This window comes from Carcharhinus amblyrhynchos, chromosome 11 (genome assembly GCF_965287045.1).
Source record: "Carcharhinus amblyrhynchos chromosome 11, sCarAmb.v2.hapA, whole genome shotgun sequence".
NCBI classification, from domain to species: domain Eukaryota; kingdom Metazoa; phylum Chordata; class Chondrichthyes; order Carcharhiniformes; family Carcharhinidae; genus Carcharhinus; species Carcharhinus amblyrhynchos.
The window spans coordinates 12,090,900-12,111,866 of NC_137334.1; the positions used below are offsets into that span (position 1 = coordinate 12,090,900).

At 51.3% G+C, this 20,967-nt stretch overlaps 1 protein-coding gene across 1 annotated transcript in view; it reads right to left on the bottom strand.

The window, feature by feature from the left end:
* LOC145349795 (fibronectin-like) overlaps positions 1-20,967 on the bottom strand; it is a 118,336-nt gene that overhangs the window by 14,719 nt on the left and 82,650 nt on the right. Inside the window, exons 33-40 of the mRNA XM_080198340.1 lie at positions 20,575-20,762; positions 15,608-15,695; positions 13,260-13,436; positions 12,416-12,505; positions 10,242-10,421; positions 7,208-7,297; positions 3,673-4,145; positions 735-873 (exon numbers count right to left, since the gene is read on the bottom strand). Coding sequence (XP_080054466.1) covers positions 735-873; positions 3,673-4,145; positions 7,208-7,297; positions 10,242-10,421; positions 12,416-12,505; positions 13,260-13,436; positions 15,608-15,695; positions 20,575-20,762 — 1,425 coding nt within the window. The remainder of the gene's footprint in view (positions 1-734; positions 874-3,672; positions 4,146-7,207; positions 7,298-10,241; positions 10,422-12,415; positions 12,506-13,259; positions 13,437-15,607; positions 15,696-20,574; positions 20,763-20,967) is intronic.

Genomic DNA, 20,967 nt, shown 5'->3' on the forward strand with positions numbered 1-20,967 from the left:
GATGGATCCAATTTCTCATTGCAGGGTCCCTGGATGTTACCCCCTTACACCTTCTCTTCCCCGAAAGCTGATAGCCTGGGGGTAGCTGCACTTATTGGTTCAGTCTCAGCTGCTTTCCTCTAGCTGTGGGTGCCAGCAAAAGTGCCCTTCACAGGCCCCAGCGGGCATGGAGCGGGTAGGACCAGAGGATCCCTAGAACTGTCAGTGTAGCCATTCCCTCTTAGGCTGAATGTGAGACGGTGAGGGCAATTTGATGGTAGGGGTGAGGTAGTCCCAGTAAGTCAATGGGTGGCACTGCGGTTAGCACTGCTGCCTCACAACACCAGGAACCTGGGTTCGATTCCCGGCTCGGGTCACTGTCTGCATGGAATCTGCACATTCTCCCCAAGTCTGCGTGGGTTTCCTCCCACACTCCAAAGATGTTAGATGGATTGGCCATGCTAAATTACTCCTTGGTGTCAACAGGACTAACTAGGGTAAATGCATGGGGATATGGGGGTAAAGGCCTGGGTGGGATTGTGGTCGGTGCAGACTCAACGGGCCAAATGGCCTCCTTCTGCACAGGGGGAGGAAAGACAGAGAATCGGCCTCAGTGTACAGAGGGTTGGCTGTGGCTTGAGGAAAGGCTGGAGGGATGTGGATTAATGATGCCTCTAAACTGCAGAGGAACCGTGTCAGAGACGGACACTTGGAAAAACGAGTTGTGACCAAAAGACTAAAGAAGTGCTACTTACTGGAATGCCCGACAGTGATGATGTCCTCCAGAATTTTCTGCTTCCCGTTTGCATCCAGCGCCTCGACAAGGATGTTGTAGCGACCCCCCGACACCAGGTTAGGCAGCACGGCGTACATGGAGGTTCCTGGTACCCGGAGCTGGAAACAAGATTGGGCAAGATCAGCTGGACCTTCTCTCTGATTCCCCTTTCGTTCTCAAGAACACCACCTTTCTCAGGGTGGTGGGATCGCTCAGTGGGCTCAGCCTAGTAGTAAGGCCCTGGGGCCCCAGTTTGACTTCAGAGTCCAGTGCAGAAGGAGGCCCATTCGGCCCATCAAGCCTGCACTGACCACAATCCCACCCAGGCCCTATTCTCGTAACCCCTCATTTTTTTTATTTGTTCATGGGACATGGGCATCGCTGGCTGGGCCAGCATTTATTGCCCTTGTTCAGAGGGCAGTTGAGAGTCAACCACATTGCTGTGGCTCTGGAGTCACGTGTAGGCCAGACCGGATAAGGGCAGCAGATTTCCTTCCCTAAAGGACATTAGAGAACCGGATGGGTTTTTTCCCCACAATTGACAGCGGTTTCAGGGTCATTAGCAGATTCTTAATTCCAGATATTTTTAATCGAGTTCAAATTCCACCGTCTGCTGTGGTGGGATTTGAACCCAGGTCACCACAACATTAACTGAGTTTCCAGATTAATAGTCTAGCAATAATGCCATTAGGCCATCTCCTCCCCTGCTAATTTTCCCAGCTTATTAGTCTGACACTGTGCAAACTCCGCAGACTGTGACCCAAGGCCAGAATTGAACACAGGTCCCTGGCACAGTGAGGTAGTAGTGCTAACCACTGTGCTACCAGAGAGATTGTCCCTTACAGTAGAGACACTGATGTAGCCTCCCAGTGGGATTATGGTGGTCCCACTACTGTCAATTTTCCACTGACCTTCCCACCATCAAATTCACTGAACAACGTGATCCACTCGCTCCCACTACTGGGACTCCGAGTATGGGAGCTCAGAGGCCTTCAGCCTCAGTCAGGGCTCACTCACAAGCCCAAGGCATTTAGTCACAACCAGGCATTGTGCTTTTCATTGTAAAACCGAGTGTGGCCAAGGACCGTGATCCCCTAACCATCAGTGAAAATCGTCCTGTTGAACAATAACGGACATCCAGGCTTGACCCGTGGGGGGGAGAGAAATCTGAGGTTTGTTTCCTCCCAGGTAGCTCCTTAACTTCACAACACCCCCACCTCCACACCCCCCTCTTCACCGCCACATGCTGATTGTAACCGGGATTTACCCCCCCCACAACAATAAGAAGGAATATCACCCACATCCACTGGATGCAGGTACCCGTGGTGGATGCCCATTCTCTGCCAGCCAGGGTGTGACTGGGGGAGGGGGGGGCATCACCGCTGAGTCCATCACCAGTCCCTGGGCCTGATTTTATCATCTTCATTCTGAGTGGGCACAATTCAGATCCGACTTGGAAATCTGCTCTCAGGCGCGTGCCCCCCCCCCCCCCCACCACCACCACCACCACCACCACCACCACCACCATACGCAATGTAGCCTGTAAAAAAGAAATCACGGGTCTGAGTCACGCTGTGAGCAGGGCTTAGTGCGGCCGGAACGATGGGGGCTCCGAACCGCACGTGCACAGTTAGAAACACATTTGAAAAAGCGCGCCCGCGTCAGATCGCTCCCGGGCCACAGAAAGCAGAGAAGGCGGGAGAATCGCTGTCCCCCTTATCCAGCCACCTCCCCGTCATCCAGACTGATCACAACCCTCTGTCCCATTCCACCCCCCCACCCCGCACCGATCGCTCGCAGAGTGGCAGCAGACCCCCTCCCACCAGAGGTCCATCTTACCCACCTCACCAGAGAACGATCTGGCCTCTCCCCCCCCCTCCCCACCAGCTGTTGCACCCGTTTCGGGTGTGAGTCGGATTGTGGCTGTTCCTGGGCCTCGGTAAAGTGGGCACCTGTGCGGGCGCGGATCACGTTAATGCCTGACTTCACCACATTTTCGTGCCTGTTTTCGATGGTAAAATCGGACCCTTCGTTTCCCTGCAGTTGGAACAAACATGCCAAGCACCCGGAGGAAACCCACGCAGACGCGGGGAGAACATGCAGACTCCGCACAGACAGTGACCCGAGCTGGGAATCGAACCCGGGTCCCTGGAGCTTTGAGGCAGCAGTGCTGACCACTGTGCTAACCGTGCTGCAGCCAGTCTGTGGTCTGGTTTGTCAGGCATTCTACATGTTAAGAGGAGCGATGGCTGTGGGTAGGCCGAGGAGCAGCCAGTTTGTTGTCCTTTCAGGGGATGCGGGCATCGCTGGCTAGGCCCAGGATTTACTACCCAACCCTAATTGCCCCGGAACTGAGTGCCTCACTTGACCATCTCAGAGAGTCAACCACATTGCTGGGGCTCTGGAGTCACAGGTGGGCCAGACTGGGTAAGGAGGCAGATTTCCTTCCCTAAAGGGAACCAGATGGGTTTTGACAATTTGATCATAGTTTCATGGTCATCATTTACTGGGACTAAATTCCCATTCCAGATCTTTTATAATTTGAATTTGAGTTGCACCGGCAGGCACGGAGGGGTTTTAGACGCACGTCCCTATGACCCGATCATGACCCCTGTGGCTCTGGGTTAGTAATCCAGTGACATCACCGCGACCCCACCATCTTCCCCTGGTTATCTTAACATCTACAATTTGGGTTGCCAACTCTTCTTGAAAGGATTCCTGGAGTTTTCCCTATCTCCAAATGAGGGTTAAATAGTCTTCTTCCCCCACAGACCTGTTCCCCCGCCATCCCCGGCTGCTTTCAATCCAGTTATAGGGAACACATGGATAGAATTCCTAGAGACCCCAGGAAAATCCCGGAAGGTTGGCAACCCTACCATGGAGAGTACTGATTGGTGCATTGAGGGATGACCCTTTACCTGGAAGGCTTTATCCTCTTGACCGACAGGACTGCACGTGACCAGGTACTCCAAGGCAACGGTGATGGGTGTCCAGGAGACGATGGTCTTGGGTTGTCGGACCTCCCCGGACGAGACGATTTCGGGTTGCCCCGGCAACCGCCCGGGCGCTTCGGGAAGATCTCCTCCGGTGTACTCCACTCCGTGTGAGTGGACGGGCCAGGCCAGGTTCGGGCCGTAGGTTCCACCTGTGCTAAACATAGAGCTGCTGCCGGTCTCCGTTTCGGGGCCGTCCGCGCCGGAATAACCTGGCCTCCTGCTGGGGGTGACCGATGGCTTGTAACCTCCCTCCCAGCCTGTAACCGGCACAACATTGCCCTCGTCATATCTAGTCCCCGAGGACAACTCCGACTGGACAAAGACCGACGGGGCATCCAGGTTGTGGGGCTGTTGGCTTACAAGCGGGGCAAGAGTGGCAAGCTGTGGGAAGAGAGCTTGGAAAGCAGAAGCAAGGGCAGGTTAAAGGTCAGCTGGCAGCGTTCGTTGGCAAAGTCAAAGCTTCTTTTCGAGTTACTGTGTGCAGCAAGGTTACAGCAAGCTCTCAGTCCACTACTGCCCCAGCTACCAGCTTGTAATGTACGTATACCCAACACATACATACACACACACGGTCATGGACACACATGTATGCACTCACATACACACTCATACATCGACATGCACACACACAATGCATGCACATAGGCACACACACACACACACACACACACAAATACACACTCGGACACACACTCACATAGAGATACACACAGATACGTACACACAGACATGACACACGCACATAGAGAAACACACAGGCACGGACACATGCACATAGAGATACACACACACACATACAAATATACATAGACCCCCCCCCCCACACACACACACATACAAATATACATAGACCCCCCCCCCACACACACACACATACAAATATACATAGACCCCCCCACACACACACACACACACAAATATACATAGACCCCCCCCACACACACACACACACAAATATACATAGACCCCCCCCCCCACACACACACACATAGACACATGTATGTACACACACACACATAGACACATGTATGTACACACACACACATAGACACATGTATGTACACACACACACATAGACACATGTATGTACACACACACCATAGACACATGTATGTACACACACACACATAGACACATGTATGTACACACACACACATAGACACATGTATGTACACACACACACATAGACACATGTATGGACACACACACATAGACACATGTATGGACACACACACATAGACACATGTATGGACACACACACATAGACACATGTATGGACACACACACATAGACACATGTATGGACACACACACATAGACACATGTATGGACACACACACAGACACATGTATGGACACACACACAGACACATGTATGTACACACACATGTATGTACACACACACACAGACACATGTATGTACACACACATGTATGTACACACACACACAGACACATGTATGTACACACACACATAGACACATGTATGTACACACACACATAGACACATGTATGTACAACACACACAGACACATGTACACACACAGACACATGTACACACACAGACACATGTACACACACAGACACATGTACACACACACAGACACATGTATGTACACACACACATAGACACATGTATGTACACACACACATAGACACATGTATGTACACACACACACATAGACACATGTATGTACACACACACACATAGACACATGTATGTACACACACACACATAGACACATGTACACACAGTCACACACACATAGACACATGTATGTACACACACACATAGACACATGTATGTACACACACACATAGACACATGTATGTACACACACACATAGACACATGTATGTACACACACACATACATAGACACATGTATGTACACACACACATACATAGACACATGTATGTACACACACATACATAGACACATGTATGTACACACACACATACATAGACACATGTATGTACACACACACACATAGACACATGTATGTACACACACACATGGACACATGTATGTACACACACATACATGGACACATGTATGTACACACACAGACACATGGACACATGTATGTACACACACAGACACATGTATGTACACACACATAGACACATGTACACACACACAGATACACATACATAGACACATGTATGTACACACACACACACACACACACAGTGTGCAGTCTGACCATCACCAATTGTGCAGAAGCCCCTGAGCAATGCAGCTGAGGCACCGAATGGAAACTGGCAGAAGCGGGCAGGAAAGCTCAGCCGATGTTGACCAGCAATGTTGGGCGAGCTGCAGTGAACAGGCCACCATTACCCCAGCTTTCACAGAGGTGAGAGGTCAGCGGCCATGAGCAATGCAGTATCAGCCCCAGGGGGAGGGGAGCTGTACCCCTGGCCTCCTGTCAAACAAATTAACTTTATTCCAATGGATCTTTCTAGCCTAGAGAATCTCACAGCACTGGAGGAGGCTGGTTAGCCCATTGAGAAAGCCCACTCCCCTGTCCTTATCCTGAGAAACGCTTTCCCTGCCAGCTCTGCCTCAGATTCCCTTTTCGGGAATGTACTGCGGAAATCTGCTTCCAGACAGTCCATTCCGGATCACATAACCACGGGTCAGGAACCAAGCACTGACTGAGCACTCGCTCCGACTCTCACCAACTTTTACAGATGCACCATAGGAAGTACATGGAGTTATGGGAATAGGGCCCAGCTGGAATTGTGATTGGTGCAGACTCGATGGGCCAAATGGCCTCCTTCTGCATTGTAGCATTCAATGATTCTAGTTCTGGATCCCAGTGGAAGCTGGGGTGTCACCTGGCCCTGAAGGGTTACAAAATCCAGGAAGAACGAGGACCACAATTTAGGTAGCAATGGCTTCCAGCAAAGTCTCAAGTGAGCAGGTTCCAAACATTCAGTTAGGAGCAGGGCTTGACTATTTGGCTCCTTGAGCCTGCACCGCCATTCTATAAGATTACGGCTGATCTGATTGCAAGCTCAACTCCATATTCCCACCTACCCCTAATACCCTTTCACCAACCCCTCTTGCTTATCAAGAATCTATCCACCTCTGTCGGAGAGTCAGTGCAGACTTGATGGGCTGAATGGCCTCCTTTTGCATTGTAGGGGTTCTATGAATTGGAGATCTTCAAGGACTCTGAGTTCAGAGGAAGGTTCCAAAGCCTCACAACCCTCTGAGAAACAAAAAAACCTCTCATCTGTCTTCCTTGGGCGACCTCCGAGATTGTTTCTCTCCTGACCCACTCTATCAAGACTCCCACCGCCTCCCCCCCCGCCAAGAGCTGACATCAATCAAATCGCCCTCCTACTCTTCAAAACTAAACTCTTTCCTTGTGGGTTGAAATTAGAAAATGGCTCCAAGTGTGATGCACACAGAAGGTTCCAGTCTTCCTCGCGCTCCTTGAGAGATCCCTTACCTGTGGTCACCTTCCCGATCAGGGGCTCACTTTGCAGAGAGTCGTAAATGGCTTTGACGTAGATGGTATACTCTGTCCCAGGCCGCAGTCCTGTTGGAAGAAAGAGTATTAACTTTCTCTGGGACATTCAAAGGGATCTCATCCCAGATACTTCTTGTGTGGGGAGGGGCGGAGTGAGGTACTGAGAGACATGAGCCAGAATTCTCTCTGTCTCACACGCCTTACCACAGCTACCAGCAAGAATGGAGAACCTAGCGGTCAGGCAAATCTCCATTCAGTGCAGCGGGACCGGAGAATCCTGGCCGGGGGAATCCGGAGGGGTGGAGGGCAGAATCCCGGCCTGTGTGTCAGGGATTGGTCTGGAGAACTCGCCAGCTTTTGGAAGTTGTAGCCAGGGGATATTTATTGTCCATCTGGATTGGCGGGCAGGGTCTCAGTTTAGTACTTAATCCAGAAGACAGCAGCTCTGACAGTGTGGCACTCCGTCATGGCCATCGGCCTGGTTGTACCCTCAATCCCTGGGGTGGGAAATGGATCCTTTCACTCGCCCTATCTCCATTGCCAACACTCCCAGTTTCTGTAACACTTTGCTCTGGTTGAAGGAACTCCCATGGTCTATCTGATCCAATCGGTGCACCGGAGTGGAGGTATCTCCCGGCTTTCCTCAGCTCCCAGGAATGGGTCCGATCGGAAACACTGGAAGTATCGACTTGACGTTCTGGGGATAATATTCCCACACGGCCAAGTCTTGCCAGCCAATGGCAGACATTGGAAATCCCGGCACTCACTGCCCACGGTTTTCCAAACTTTCTGCTGTACTCCCCTACAAATCCTTGAATGTGTGTGAGGGAGGGAAGGAGGGATTGAGGAGGAAGTCAATGTGTGAGTAAATGAAGGGAGTGAGTGAGTGAGTAAGTGACGAGTGAGCGACACGTGAGCGAGTGGAGTGAGGGAGCGAGGGAGTGAGTGAGCGAGTGAGCAGGTAAGTGAGTGAGGGAGTGAGTGTGAGCAAGTAGGCGAGCGTGGGAGGGAATGAGCGAGGAAGGGAGGGAGTGAGCGGAATGAGGGAGCGAGTGGAGTGAGGGAATAAGCGAGTAAGGGAGTGAGTGATAAGAGAATGAGCAAGTAAGGGAATGAGTGAGTGAAGGAGCGAGTGAGTGAATAGGTGAGTGAGTGAGGGAGGGAATGAGAGTGAATGAGTGAGTGCGTTTGTGTGTGTGAGTGCCCATTGAAGAAAAGATGGTCCATATTAGACCGAGGGTCATGCCAAGTAACTCAGTATGGTGAGTGTGGAAGTTATAGGATGGAGGATGCCATTCAGCCCATCAGGGCCATCCAGACTCATTCACAGACCTATCAGAGAGTCCAGCTCCTTCCCTATGGAGACAGGAGTCAGGCAGTCTGAGTCACCAGCCTGTGGTTCGATGTGGAGGGTGTGTCTGAGGGAGAGCTGCCTTACAGTGGGGATGTTAGCCCAGGCTTCTCTCTCAGGTGGACAGGGCTGTGTTTCGAAGAGAAGTTAAACTCCAGTGTGCTGGCCAATATTTACCCCCCCAGTCAACAGGGATTATCCAGACATTTCACCGGGCTGTTTGTGGGATCTTGCTGTGTGACAAATGGTTGGTTACACTTCACCAATTTGTTCATTGGCTGGAAAGCACTCTGGGGATGGGAAAGGGGTTATATAAATGCAAATATTCTGCCTTGTGTTTAGGACTTCAGGTTTAATATTTTGAATTGAAAACTCATTTGGAAGACACCAGGGAAACAAGGGGGGGGGGGGGGGGTAGGGTGGGGAGGGGGGGACGGACACAGGGAAACAAGGCGGGGGGGTGCGGCTGGGAGGGGGGACGGACACCAGGGAAACAAGGGGGGGGCTGCGGTGGGGAGGGGGGACGGACACAGGGAAACAAGGGGGGGGGTGTGGTGGGGAGGGGGGGACAGACACCAGGGAAACAAGGGGGGGTGTGGTGGGGAGGGGGGGACGGACACAGGGAAACAAGGGGGGGGGTGCGGCTGGGAGGGGGGACGGACACAGGGAAACAAGGGGGGGGTGCGGTGGGGAGGGGGGGACAGACACCAGGGAAACAAGGGGGGGGGGTGCGATAGGGAGGGGGGACGGACACCAGGGAAACAAGGGGGGGGGTGCGGTGGGGAGGGGGGACAGACACCAGGGAAACAAGGGGGGGGTGCGGTGGGGAGGGGGGGGACGGACACAGGGAAACAAGGGGGGGGGTGCGGCTGGGAGGGGGGACGGACACAGGGAAACAAGGGGGGGGGTGCGGTGGGGAGGGGGGGACAGACACCAGGGAAACAAGGGGGAGGGGTGCGATAGGGAGGGGGGACGGACACCAGGGAAACAAGGGGGGGGGTGGTGGTGGGGAGGGGGGACGGACACCAGGGAAGCGGGGTGGGGGGGGGGGGGGGGACACAGGGAAACAAGGGGGAGGGGTGGCAGGAGGGGGTGGGGAGAGGGGGAGGAGCAAGTCCTGATGCTGGTTTGGAGAAGACATAAGAACATATGAAATAGGAGCAGGAGTAGGCCATCCAGCCCTTCGAGCCTGCCCCGCCATTCAATAAGATCATGGCTGATCTGTCATGGCTCAGTTCCACATTCCCGCCCTCTCCCCATAACCCTTAATCCCCTCTCTTATCAAAAACCCATCAACCCGCGTCTTAAAAATATTTAGCAAGGTAGCCTCCACCACTTCAACGGGCAGAGAATTCCAGAGATTCACCACCCTTTGAGTGAAGAAGTTCCTCCTCAACTCCGTTCTAAACCGCCCCCCCCTTTATCTTGAGGCTGTGCCCCCTAGTCCTACTGTCCTTTCTGAGCGGGAAGAGTCCCTCCACCTCTTGTGCTTTAAGGATTGGGCCTAGTACAGAGGGCAGGCCACAGGAGCCTGCAGCCAATCCATTGGGGACTCAGTGCTCTGGGAAAGGCCTTGGTCGAATTTTCCCCTTCCCATGAACTTTGACCGGGAGGGTGAGGCCCAACCTGAGGCTGCTGGGGGCATTCTGTCGCCAGGGTTACCTGTGATAATCGCTTCCTGGGCATCAGCCGTGGGCTGTGACTCCAACACCACCATGGGCTGTCCCCTGGTTACGTAGGTGATGTTGTAGCCGGTAATCTCAGCGACTGGCCGTTGCCATCTGAGCACGATGCTTCTGGAGGTCACGGAGATGAATCGAAGGTTTGACGGAATATCGATGGCTGTGGAGGGGGAGGAAAGGCAGAAACAGGAGTTAATTTTTCCAGCTTTAGTGGAAAACAAACATCTAACCAACCTCCCTGCCCTGGCGCCCCCGCCCCCACCTCCCTACATGTGACAGTGGCCCTGTTCCTGACTCCCATCCCTGGCCCTCCCAAGGCCTGCTCAATCCCTTCTGATCTCCAGAGCAGGGAACACCGATCGCGCTGGGCTCAGGGACTGTATACCTCAGGATGGGGGCGGAAAGAGAGATTCTTATCCCCCTTCCTTCCTATTCCCCAAACGTGGCACGCCTCACAACACCAACTCTGTAAGGAATGCAACGCCCCCCTCCGCCCCGTGCTGCTGATGGGCCAAGCGAAGATGTCACGTTAACGTGTGGCTGGCTTCGGCTTCGTCCTCGGGGTGGGGGCAGTGTAAGGCCTCCATCTCTCCTCACACCGACAATGCTTACTGTTCCGTTCTGTGATGGAGGCAATGGCCTAGACTACTAATCCAGAAACTCTGCTAACGTTCCGGAGGATCCGGGATCGAATCCCGCCACGGCAGGGGATAGAATTTGGATTCATTTTAAAATATCTGGAATCGGGAATCGACCGATGACCATGAAATCGTTGTCGGGAAAACCCATCTGGTTCACTAATGTCCTTTAGGGAAGGAAATCTGCTGTCCTTACCCGGTCTGGCCTACACGTGACTCCAGAGCCTCAGCAACGTGGTTGACTCTCAACCCTAAAGAGGCAATTAAGGATGGGCAATGCTGGCCTAGCCAATCAGACCCCAGAAAGGAGTGTAAAACAGTATCGATGAGGGGGCCATTCCATTCAATCTGGAGCTTTCTCATTGCTGCTTAGATTCTGACACCCATGTGTCAGTGATGATCTCTACACTCAGCTCTGTCAATGATACAGGTTACTCATTTGTAATAATACCAAAATCTGTGTCCACCCGGTGCTCACTATCTGAGAACCGTTGGTCCACTGCACTCCTAGATGGAGGTACCAAGTTTCGGGTACGCACTCATGCCCGCAGCTGCTCTTCTCCCAGCTAGGTGGAGCTAGAGGCCAATAATCCTGGTGTTCCCCCAGTCCGAGCAGCGCCGATGACCCACCTCTCAGAGCAAGAGGGGAGTTCAAACCAAACCACACCCCCTCCCTCCCCACCCCCAATCGCTAACCTCCTCCGCAGCCCCCTTTACAGAGAGCATTGATACAGGAGGACTGAGAGATCAGAGACCAACACAGAGACATCCAGATTGCCAGGGAGGAGATTATGCTCAGTGATATGGTGGCGCAGTGGTTAGCACTGCTGCCTCACAGTGCCAGGGACTCAGGTTCAATTCCCAGCTCGGCTCACCGTCTGGGTGGAGTTTGTACATTCTCCCCGTGTCTGTGTGGGTTTCCTCTGCTCCGGTTTCCTTCCACGCTCCAAAGACATATACTTAAGGTGGATTGGCCATGCTAAATTGTCCCTTAGCGTCCAAAGAGATGCAGGTTAGGTGGATTGGCCATGCTAAATTGTCCCTTAGCGTCCAAAGAGATGCAGGTTAGGTGGATTGGCCATGCTAAATTGTCCCTTAGCGTCCAAAGAGATGCAGGTTAGGTGGATTGGCCATGCTAAATTGTCCCTTAGCGTCCAAAGAGATGCAGGTTAGGTGGATTGGCCATGCTAAATTGTCCCTTAGTGTCCAAAGAGATGTAGGTTAGATGGATTAGCCATGCTAAATTGTCCCTTAGTGTCCAAAGAGATGTAGGTTAGATGGATTAGCAGGGACTATAGGGATAGGGTGAGGTTTGGGTCTGAATAGCAATGCTCTTTCAGAGAGAGACATACAGACCCAATGGCATCCTTCTGCACTTTAGGGATTCTAGATTTCCCCCTTGATTGGGTGCGGTTCACAATCAAACAAAAAAAAAACACAAAACAAAGAACACCCCCAACCCCGCCCAACCATCAACAGACAGGACCCATCATCTGTCAGTGGGGGGCTTTCTCACCAGTTCGAGCTGTGACTGTAGAGGGTGGGCTGCGGGAATCACCACTCAGGGTGTAGATGTTGATGTTGTACTCGGTGCCTGGATGGAGGCCTGCAGAAAGGAGAAGGAAAGAAAAGCATCTCGCGTCAAACCCAAGAGGGAACAATGCAACCAACACCCAAGAAGAAAACACGGCATTCCCACCGGGAAACCCGAGCACACACGTGATCACGGACACGGGCTGATTCTGAAGCAGGGAATTCATGTCCTTTTGTCACTGCTCCAGGCCCTAGCTGGAACACCGTGTGGCCTTTAGAAATACCCACAGACTAAATTTTCCAGCCCTTCCCATTGAGTGGGATCTTCCAGTCCCGTCAAAGGATGTAAAAGTGTGGGTAAGAGGTTTGCCAGAATGGAATCTGGCCTGAGGGGTTCAGCCATGAGGCCATTTTCACCTTTCCCCTTGGGTTGGAGAAGGGCGAAGGGGAGAATCTGTAAGGCCGGGTCACCAGAACGACTAAAGCAGATGGGTAACTGTGGGACGCAGTGCGGGGGGGGGAAACGTGGATTAACACAGCAAGCTGTGATCTGTGTGGCAGGAGGATGAAGACAGACACCAAATAAGGACGTGTCCTTGAAAGGGAAACGTCCGTGTAGAGCTCCGAGGAAAGAGTGGGCGACCAATGGGATAGCTCTTTCAAAGGGCCGAGTGGCCTCCCTCTGTGCCATGCCATTCTACGATTGGGAAACAGTGGTGAAGCTGGTTGAAAAAGCCAGTTGCAGAAGGGGGCTGATGGCTGCCCAAGGTATTTAAGGACCCACTGGATCCTCCCCCCCACCCCCCACTCCCACCGTCAATTCTTACCTGTGAGGGTGTATGTCCTCAGATCAGGCCCCACCGTCCTCTGCACCGTTCCCCTGGTGCCGGCAGGAATGGCGTCAATCTGGAAGCCGCTAATGATCTCCGACTTGGTGCGCCACTGCAACGTGATGCTGGTCTCCGTCACCCCGCTGATTCGGATTCTCCTGGGGGAGCTGACATCTGCAGCGAGACAGGGGTTAACGGGGTTACCACAACATTAACCCACGCTACGCATCCCTCCCGAGATGTGATCCCGGGAACTGCTGTGAGCTCAGCCCCTTGTGCCACACACACAAGGTACAGACGGGGGAGAGGCTTCGGGGGGGGGCGGTTTCAGAGCCTGGGGCCTACAGGCACTACCGCACATCGGGGCAATCAAGAGGCCAGAACTGTCGGAGGGTGCCTGTCTCGAAAAGTTAAAAAGGCCAGAGGAAACAGGCAGGAATTTGACCCATAGGGTCTGAGAGAGAACACAACACAAGGAGTAGGCCATCTAGCCCCTTGAACCCGCCCAGTCATTCAGTAAGATCATGGCTGATCTGCTAGTGGTTCACTTCCACTTACCCACCTGCTCCCCATAACCCTTAATTCCCTTATTGATCAGAAGTCTATCTATCTGTGACTTAAACACATTTAATGAGGTAGCGTCCACTGCTTCAATGGGCAGAGAATTCCAACGATTCACTACCCTCTAAGAGAAGAAGTTTCTCCTCAACTTTGTTCTAAACTGACTCCCCCTTATTTTGAGGCTGTGCCCTCTAGTTCTTGTTTCCTTTGCAAGCGGAAATAATCTCTCTGCCTCTACCCTGTCTACCCCTTCATTATCTTACATGTCTCTATAAGATCCCCCCTCAGCCTTCTAAACTCCAATGAGTGCAGACCGAATCTATTCAATCTCTCCTCATAAGCTAACCCCCCCACCTCCAGTATCAACCTAGTGAACCTTCTCTGCACTCCCTCCAAGGCCAATATATCCTTTCACAAATAAGTGGACCAAAATTGCACACGGTACTCTAGTTGTGGCCCCATCAGTACCTTGTACAATTGCAGCAAGACCTCCCTGCTTTTATACCCCATCCCCTTCGTGATAAAAGCCAACGTTCCATTTGCCTTCTTGATCACCTGCTGCACCTCAAACTGAGTTTTTGCGATTCATGCACAAGGACCCCCGGGTCCCTCTGCACAGCAGCATGTTGTAATTTTTCACCGTTTAAATAATAGTCCATTTTACTATTATTCCTTCCAAAGTGGATAATCTCACACTTGCCAACGTTATACTCCATCTGCCAGATCCTCGCCCACTCACTCAGCCTACCCTCTCTCTCTGCAGACTTGCTGTGCCCTCCACGCAATTTGCTTTCCCACAGTGGTTCGCACTGCTACTTCACAGCTCCAGGGACCCAGGGTAAATTCCCGGCTTGGGTCACTGTCTCTGCGGAGTCTGCACGTTCTCCCCTTGTCTGCGTGGGTTTCCTCCGGGTGCTCCGGTTCCCTCGAAAGACATGCTGGTTAAGTGGGTTGACCCCTCAGTGTCAGGGGGTTAGCAGGGTAAATAAGTGGGGTTACAGGGATAGGGCCTGGGTGGCATTGTTGTCACTGTAGGCTCAATGGGCTGAATGGCCTCCTTCTGAACAGTAGGATTCTATGATTTTTTTTTAATTCATCTGTGGGACAGGGGCATCACTGGGCTCACCAGCATTTATTACCCATCCCCTGAAGGTGGAGGTGAGCTGCCTTCTCGAATCACTCCACGTGCTGTGGGTTGGCCCACAATGCTGATAGTGAGGGAATTCCAGGATTTTGACCCAGAGACTGTGAAGGAACGGTGATATATTTCCAAGTCAGGATAGTGAATGGCTTGGAGAGGAACTCGCAGGTGGTGGTGTTCCCCATGTATCTGCTGCCCTTGTCCTTCTACATGGAAGTGGTGGTGGGTTTGGAAGGTGCTGTGTAAGGATCTTTGGTGAACTGCCTGAGAATTTATGAGGTACACAGCAGGAAACAGGCCCTTCGGCCCAACTTGTCCATGCCGACCAGGTTTCCGAGGCCAAACTGTCCAATATAGAGTTAGCTACAGCGGGAAGTTAAATGTCGAGGTGGTGTCCGGCCAGCGAGCAGAGGGGTGGTGACACGGGAGTGTGAGTTGGGACATAGGGAGGCAGATGTTCGGATCATCTCGCCCTTACAGAGGGCATGAGGCAGGAGGGTTGGCAAGCCAGGGCAATGGAAGAGGTGAATCGGGGTGGGAGTGAGGGCTTCAATAGCGGGAGGCGCAGGGACAGGTGAGGCTACAGAGCCGGACAGGGGAAGAGTGTGTGTAGACAATCCCGGATGTGCAGATGGATACTCACTGTCCCGTGTTGCTTTGATCCCTTGCAGAGGCTTACTAACTATGGCGTCCTTCACAGAGTAAACAAGGATGTTGTACTTAGTTGCAACCTGAATTAACAAAAGAATGATGTTAGTGAAGCAAAATAATTGGTCTATGCCAGCGCTTATCCCCCCCCTTTACACCCCAAGAGCCTAGGCCCATCCTTCTTCACCTCACCTTCTAATCCTCCCTCCCTCACCTACTGATCCACCTTCCCCACCACTGTGGGGAGATGTTGCAAGCCCAGGCAAGTCATGGGGGTTACAAATAGTGTGACATGAACCCAATGACCCTAGTGCCAGGGGGATTAGCATGGTAAATGTGTGGGCTCACTTACTGTCCAGTCTGGAGACAACACACATCTCTTTAACCTATGCTTAATGCTATCTCCACTCACATTGTCTGCACCTTTAAGACGTGATTGGCTGCAAAGACTCGCATTCTGATCAGTATTCTGTAAACTGTGCGTGCTTTTATATGCCCTGTTTGGGATCAGAACTCCCCACTCACCTGACGAAGGGGCAGTGGCGTTTACTACCAAATAAACCTGTTGGACTTTAACCTGGTGTTGTGAGATTTCGCACTAAGATAGTCTCTGTCAGAGAGTGGGTGCAGACTTGGTGCATTGTTGGGATTCTATGATTAAATAAATACTGAAAAGTTAACAGGCCCTATAGAATCACACAATCCCTATAGTACAGAAGGAGGCCATTCAGCCCCAGCCCCAATCCCACCCAGACCCTATTCCCACAACCCCACACATTTACTTAGCTACTTCCCCTGACACTAGGGTCAATTTAGCATGGCCAATCCACCTAACCTGCACATCTTTAGATTGAGAGGAAACTAGAGCACCCGGAGGAAACCCATGCAGACACGGGGAGAACATGCAAACTCCACACGGACAGTGACCCAAGGCCGGAATTGAACCTGGATCCCTGGCGCTCTGAGGCAGCAGTGCTTACCGCTGTGTCTGTGTGGGTTTCCTCCCACAGCCAGAAAGATGTGGTTAGGTGCATTGGCCGTGGTAAATTGCCCCTTAGTGTCAGGAGGACTAGGAGGGTAAATATGTGGGGTTACGGGGATAGGGCCTGGGTGGGATTGTCGTCAATGCAGACTCAGTGGGCTGAAAGGCCTCCTTCTGTATTGTAAGGGTTCTATGATTCTATATGGTATCGGGGCACTTGGAAAACAATAATACCATTGGGTCTACATGGATTTGTGGAAAGGTTGACTGATTCAGCAGTTTGTTTTGAAGATTGTGAGTGGTTATATGGATAAAGGGGTTGTGGTGTATTGGATTGTCAAAGGACATTCGATAAGTTGACGTTTATTTATTGGTGTCACAAGTTGGCTTACGTTAACACTGCAATGAAGTTACTGTGAAAATCCCCTAGGATAAGGCGCTACATAGAAAAACTACAGGACAAACAGGCCCTTCGGCCCACAAGTTGCACCAAACTTCTCTTCCTACTAGGCTTACCGATAACCCTCAATCCTATTAAGTCCCATGTACTCATCCAAAAGTCTCTTAAAAGACCCTATCAAGTCCACCTCCATTACCACTGACGGCAGCCGATTCCACTCACCCACCACCCTCTGAGTGAAAAACTTACCCCTGAAATCTCCTCTGTACCTACTCCCCAGCACCTTAAACCCATGTCCTCTTGTGGCAGCCATTTCAGCCCTGGGGAAAAGCCTCTAAGAGTCCACTTGATCAATACCTCTCATCATCTTATACACCTCTATCAGGTCCCCTCTCATCCTTTGTCTCTCCAGGGAGAAAAGACCGAGCTCTCTCTCAACCTATCTTCATAAGGCATGCCACACTCGAGGTTTTTACACAAAGTTGGGACTGGGTAATTTATTAGCACGGATTAAAGCTTGGTAACCAGATAGGAACCAGATCGGAAGATTCTCTGACCTTCCTCTTTGCGTTTTCCTCATTGGCGACGCATTTAGTAATAGGAAGGTAAGTGTGCGGGTGCAGCTGGAGATAAAGAAGGCGAAGGGTATGTTGGCCTTCATTGTGAAAGGTTTTGAATACAGGAGTAGGGATGTGTGTTGCAATTATACATGGCCTTAGTGAGGCCACTCCTAGAATATTGTGTGCAGTTTTGGTCTCCTTTTCAGAGGAAGGATGTTCTTGCTCTCGAGGGAGTGCAGTGAAGGTTTACCGGGCTGATTCCGGGAATGGCGGGACTGATGTATGAGGAGAGATTGACGAGGTTAGGATTGTTTTCTCTGGAGCTCAAACGAATGAGGGGGGAATCTCATAAAGACTTATAAAATTCTAACAGGAATAAAAAGGGTGGATACGTGAGGATGTTCCCAATGGTAGGAGAGTCCAGAACCAGGAGTCACAATCTGAAGAATTGGGGTTGACCATGTGGGATGGAGATGAGGAGACTTCTTCACTCAAAGAGTGGTGAGCCTATGGAATTCATTACCACAGGAAGTAGTTGATGCCAAAACATCGTATTCAAGAGGCAGCTAGATATAGCACTTGGGGCGAATGAGATCAAAGGTAATGGGGAGAACGCAGGATTAGGCTATGGAGTTGGACGATCAGCCATGATCATAATGAATGGCAGAACAGACTCGAAGGGCCAAATGGCCTCCTCCTGCTCCTATCTTCTATGTTTCCATCTTTCTAGTGGGGGAGGGGGAATCCTCAGATCCTGCCATTATCAATGGGAATTCCCACTGAAACTACCCCCCGTCCCAGGAAACCCATGGCAGGGGGTGCACTGCCGGCGGGACTGGAGAATCCCATTGGTGTGCATGGCTGGAAAACCTTGGCCAGTGAGGGACATTTATGGTGAGTTAGATGAAGGAGGGGAAGCAGAATGTATCCAAACTTGCTGACTGTCCCAAGGTAGGTGGGAAAGTAAGATGTTAGAAGGGGGCAAAGAGACTAGAATGGTATGGACAGACTAAGCTAATGGACAAGAAAGTGGCAGGTGTAATTAAACTTTGTCCACTTTGCAGGAAAATAGAAAATGAAACCAATGTTTTGAATGGTGGGGAGTGGGAAATCAGTAGAATCTGGGTGTTCTTGTGAATCACAGAGTCCACAGCAGGGGTGCGGGGGGGAGGGAATGTTGGACCATGCAGAGGTCTGTTGACCTCAGGCGGGATCCTGTTCTGGGACGAACGCAGCGGGAAAATCCCGCTCAGAAAGTTACAGGCACAGCCAGCAATCAGGAAAGCAACCCCATATTTCCACACTTATAAAAGGATTAGTGAACATGAGTTAAGAAACTTATGCTGCAATTGTCAAGGAGGCTGTTGGTGAGACCACACATGGGACTACAGGAGCTTGAGTCTCCTTACCCAGAGGAAGAAGGAACTCCCTCCCAGTCGGGAGGTTCACATCACTGATTCCTGGGATGGGGGGGGGGGTGGGGGGGGATTGTCCCATGAGGAAGGATCGAGTCTACTCGGTGCAGATTGGCTAGATTTTAGAAGAATGAGAGGAGATCTCATTGGATCCCGTGCAAAAGGCTCGAGGGGCTTGGCTGCGTGAGAGGCGCAAGGGAACGTGAAACACAGTGAAAAACCTCGGGGGGGCGGGGTGGGGGGGGGGGGGCAGGTGGCCATCTTGGACAAAGATGCCAGAGAGAATTCTTCACCCAAGGGGTTGTGAATCTTTGGAATTCTGTACCTGCTGAGGGTTGCGAACGCTCCATCATTCAGTAAATTTGAGGGTTTGACAGATTTTTGTAGACTATGGGAGGTAGACAAGGAGTTGAGAGAGAAGATCAGTCATGGTCTTGTTGAATGACATAACAGACTTGAAGGGGCCAAAGGGCCTACTCCCACTATTTCCATTTAGCTTCTCGCTCCCTAATGGTCTAATGGTAATTTTACATTTATCCATGTCAGTAAAGAGGAGATAGTCATTGATTTCAGGAAGCCCAGCAGAGGACATGGGCCTGTCTACATCATGATGTGGGTATGCCGGCGTTGGACTGGCGTAAACACAGTAAAAAGTCTGACAACACCAGGTTTTAGTCCAACCTATTTATTTGATAATATACTCACAAGCTTTCGAGGGACACCCTCTTCGTCAGGTGAATGGAGAGTTCTGAACTCTCAAATAAATAGGTTGGACTAAAACCTGGTGTTGTCAGACTTTTTACCCTGTCTACATCAACAGGGATGAAGTGGAAAGGGTTGAGATCGTCATATTTCTAGGTGTCCAGATCACCAACAACCTGTCCTGGTCCCTCTACACCGACACTAGTTAAGAAAGCCCACCTACGCCTCTACTTTCCCAATAGATTAAGGAAATTCGGAATGTCAGCTACAACTCTCACCAACTTTTACTGTAATTTTGCACCATAGAAAGCATTCTTTCCTGATGTATCACAGCTCGGTATGACTCCTGCTCTGCCCAAGACCGCAAAGAACTATAAATGGTCGTGAATGTAGCCCAATCAATCACGCAAACCAGCCTCCCATCCGTTGACATTTCCTGCTGCCTCAGCAAAGCAGCCAGCATAATTAAGGACCCCACGCACCCTGGACATTCTCTCTTCCACCTTCTTCCATTGGGGAAAAAGATACAAAAGTCTGGGGTCAGGTACCAACTGACTCAGGAACAGCTTCTTCCCTGCTGTCATCAAGACTTATCTTATATTAACTTGATCTTTCTCTTCACCCTAGCTATGACTGTAATACTTCCCTTTCCTTCCCGATGTATTCTATGAATAGTGTAGCTTTGTATAGCGTGCAAGAAACAATAGTTTTCACTGTATACCACTACGTGACAAAAATCAATCAGATCAAACTATCTTTATCAATTAGTTTTGACAAAGGGTCACCTGGACTTGAAACGTCAGCTCTTTTCTCTCCTTACAGCTGCTGAGATTTTCCAGCATTTTCCCTTTTGGGATCAGATTATCGATTAATTTGGAGAGGCAATGGGAGAGAAAGACTCACCATGAGACCGGAGATGGTGGCACTTGTGCTGTCGGAGTCCAGTTCCAATGTCTTGCCTGGGCCCTCTACGTCCCGTGGTTTGACCAGCACACGGTAGCCCGTCACCGGGATTCTGGGGGCGTGCCAGCTGATGGTCATGCTGGTCGGGGTCACTTGGACAAATTCCAGATTAGTCGGAGCCTCGAGAGCTGCGGGGCAAAATGAGGAGAATCAGAGCGAGAAGGGTTGGGGGTGGCATGTCACCCCGGTGACCACATGGGAACGGCTGCAGCCAACCGGCACTCAGTAAGCTTGGTGAGAACTATCCAATAGTCCGCTGTTCGGTACGTCAGTCGAGGGATAAGTATCGGCAAAACTCCCCCAAGTCTTTGAAATTGCGAATGGGATCTGTCA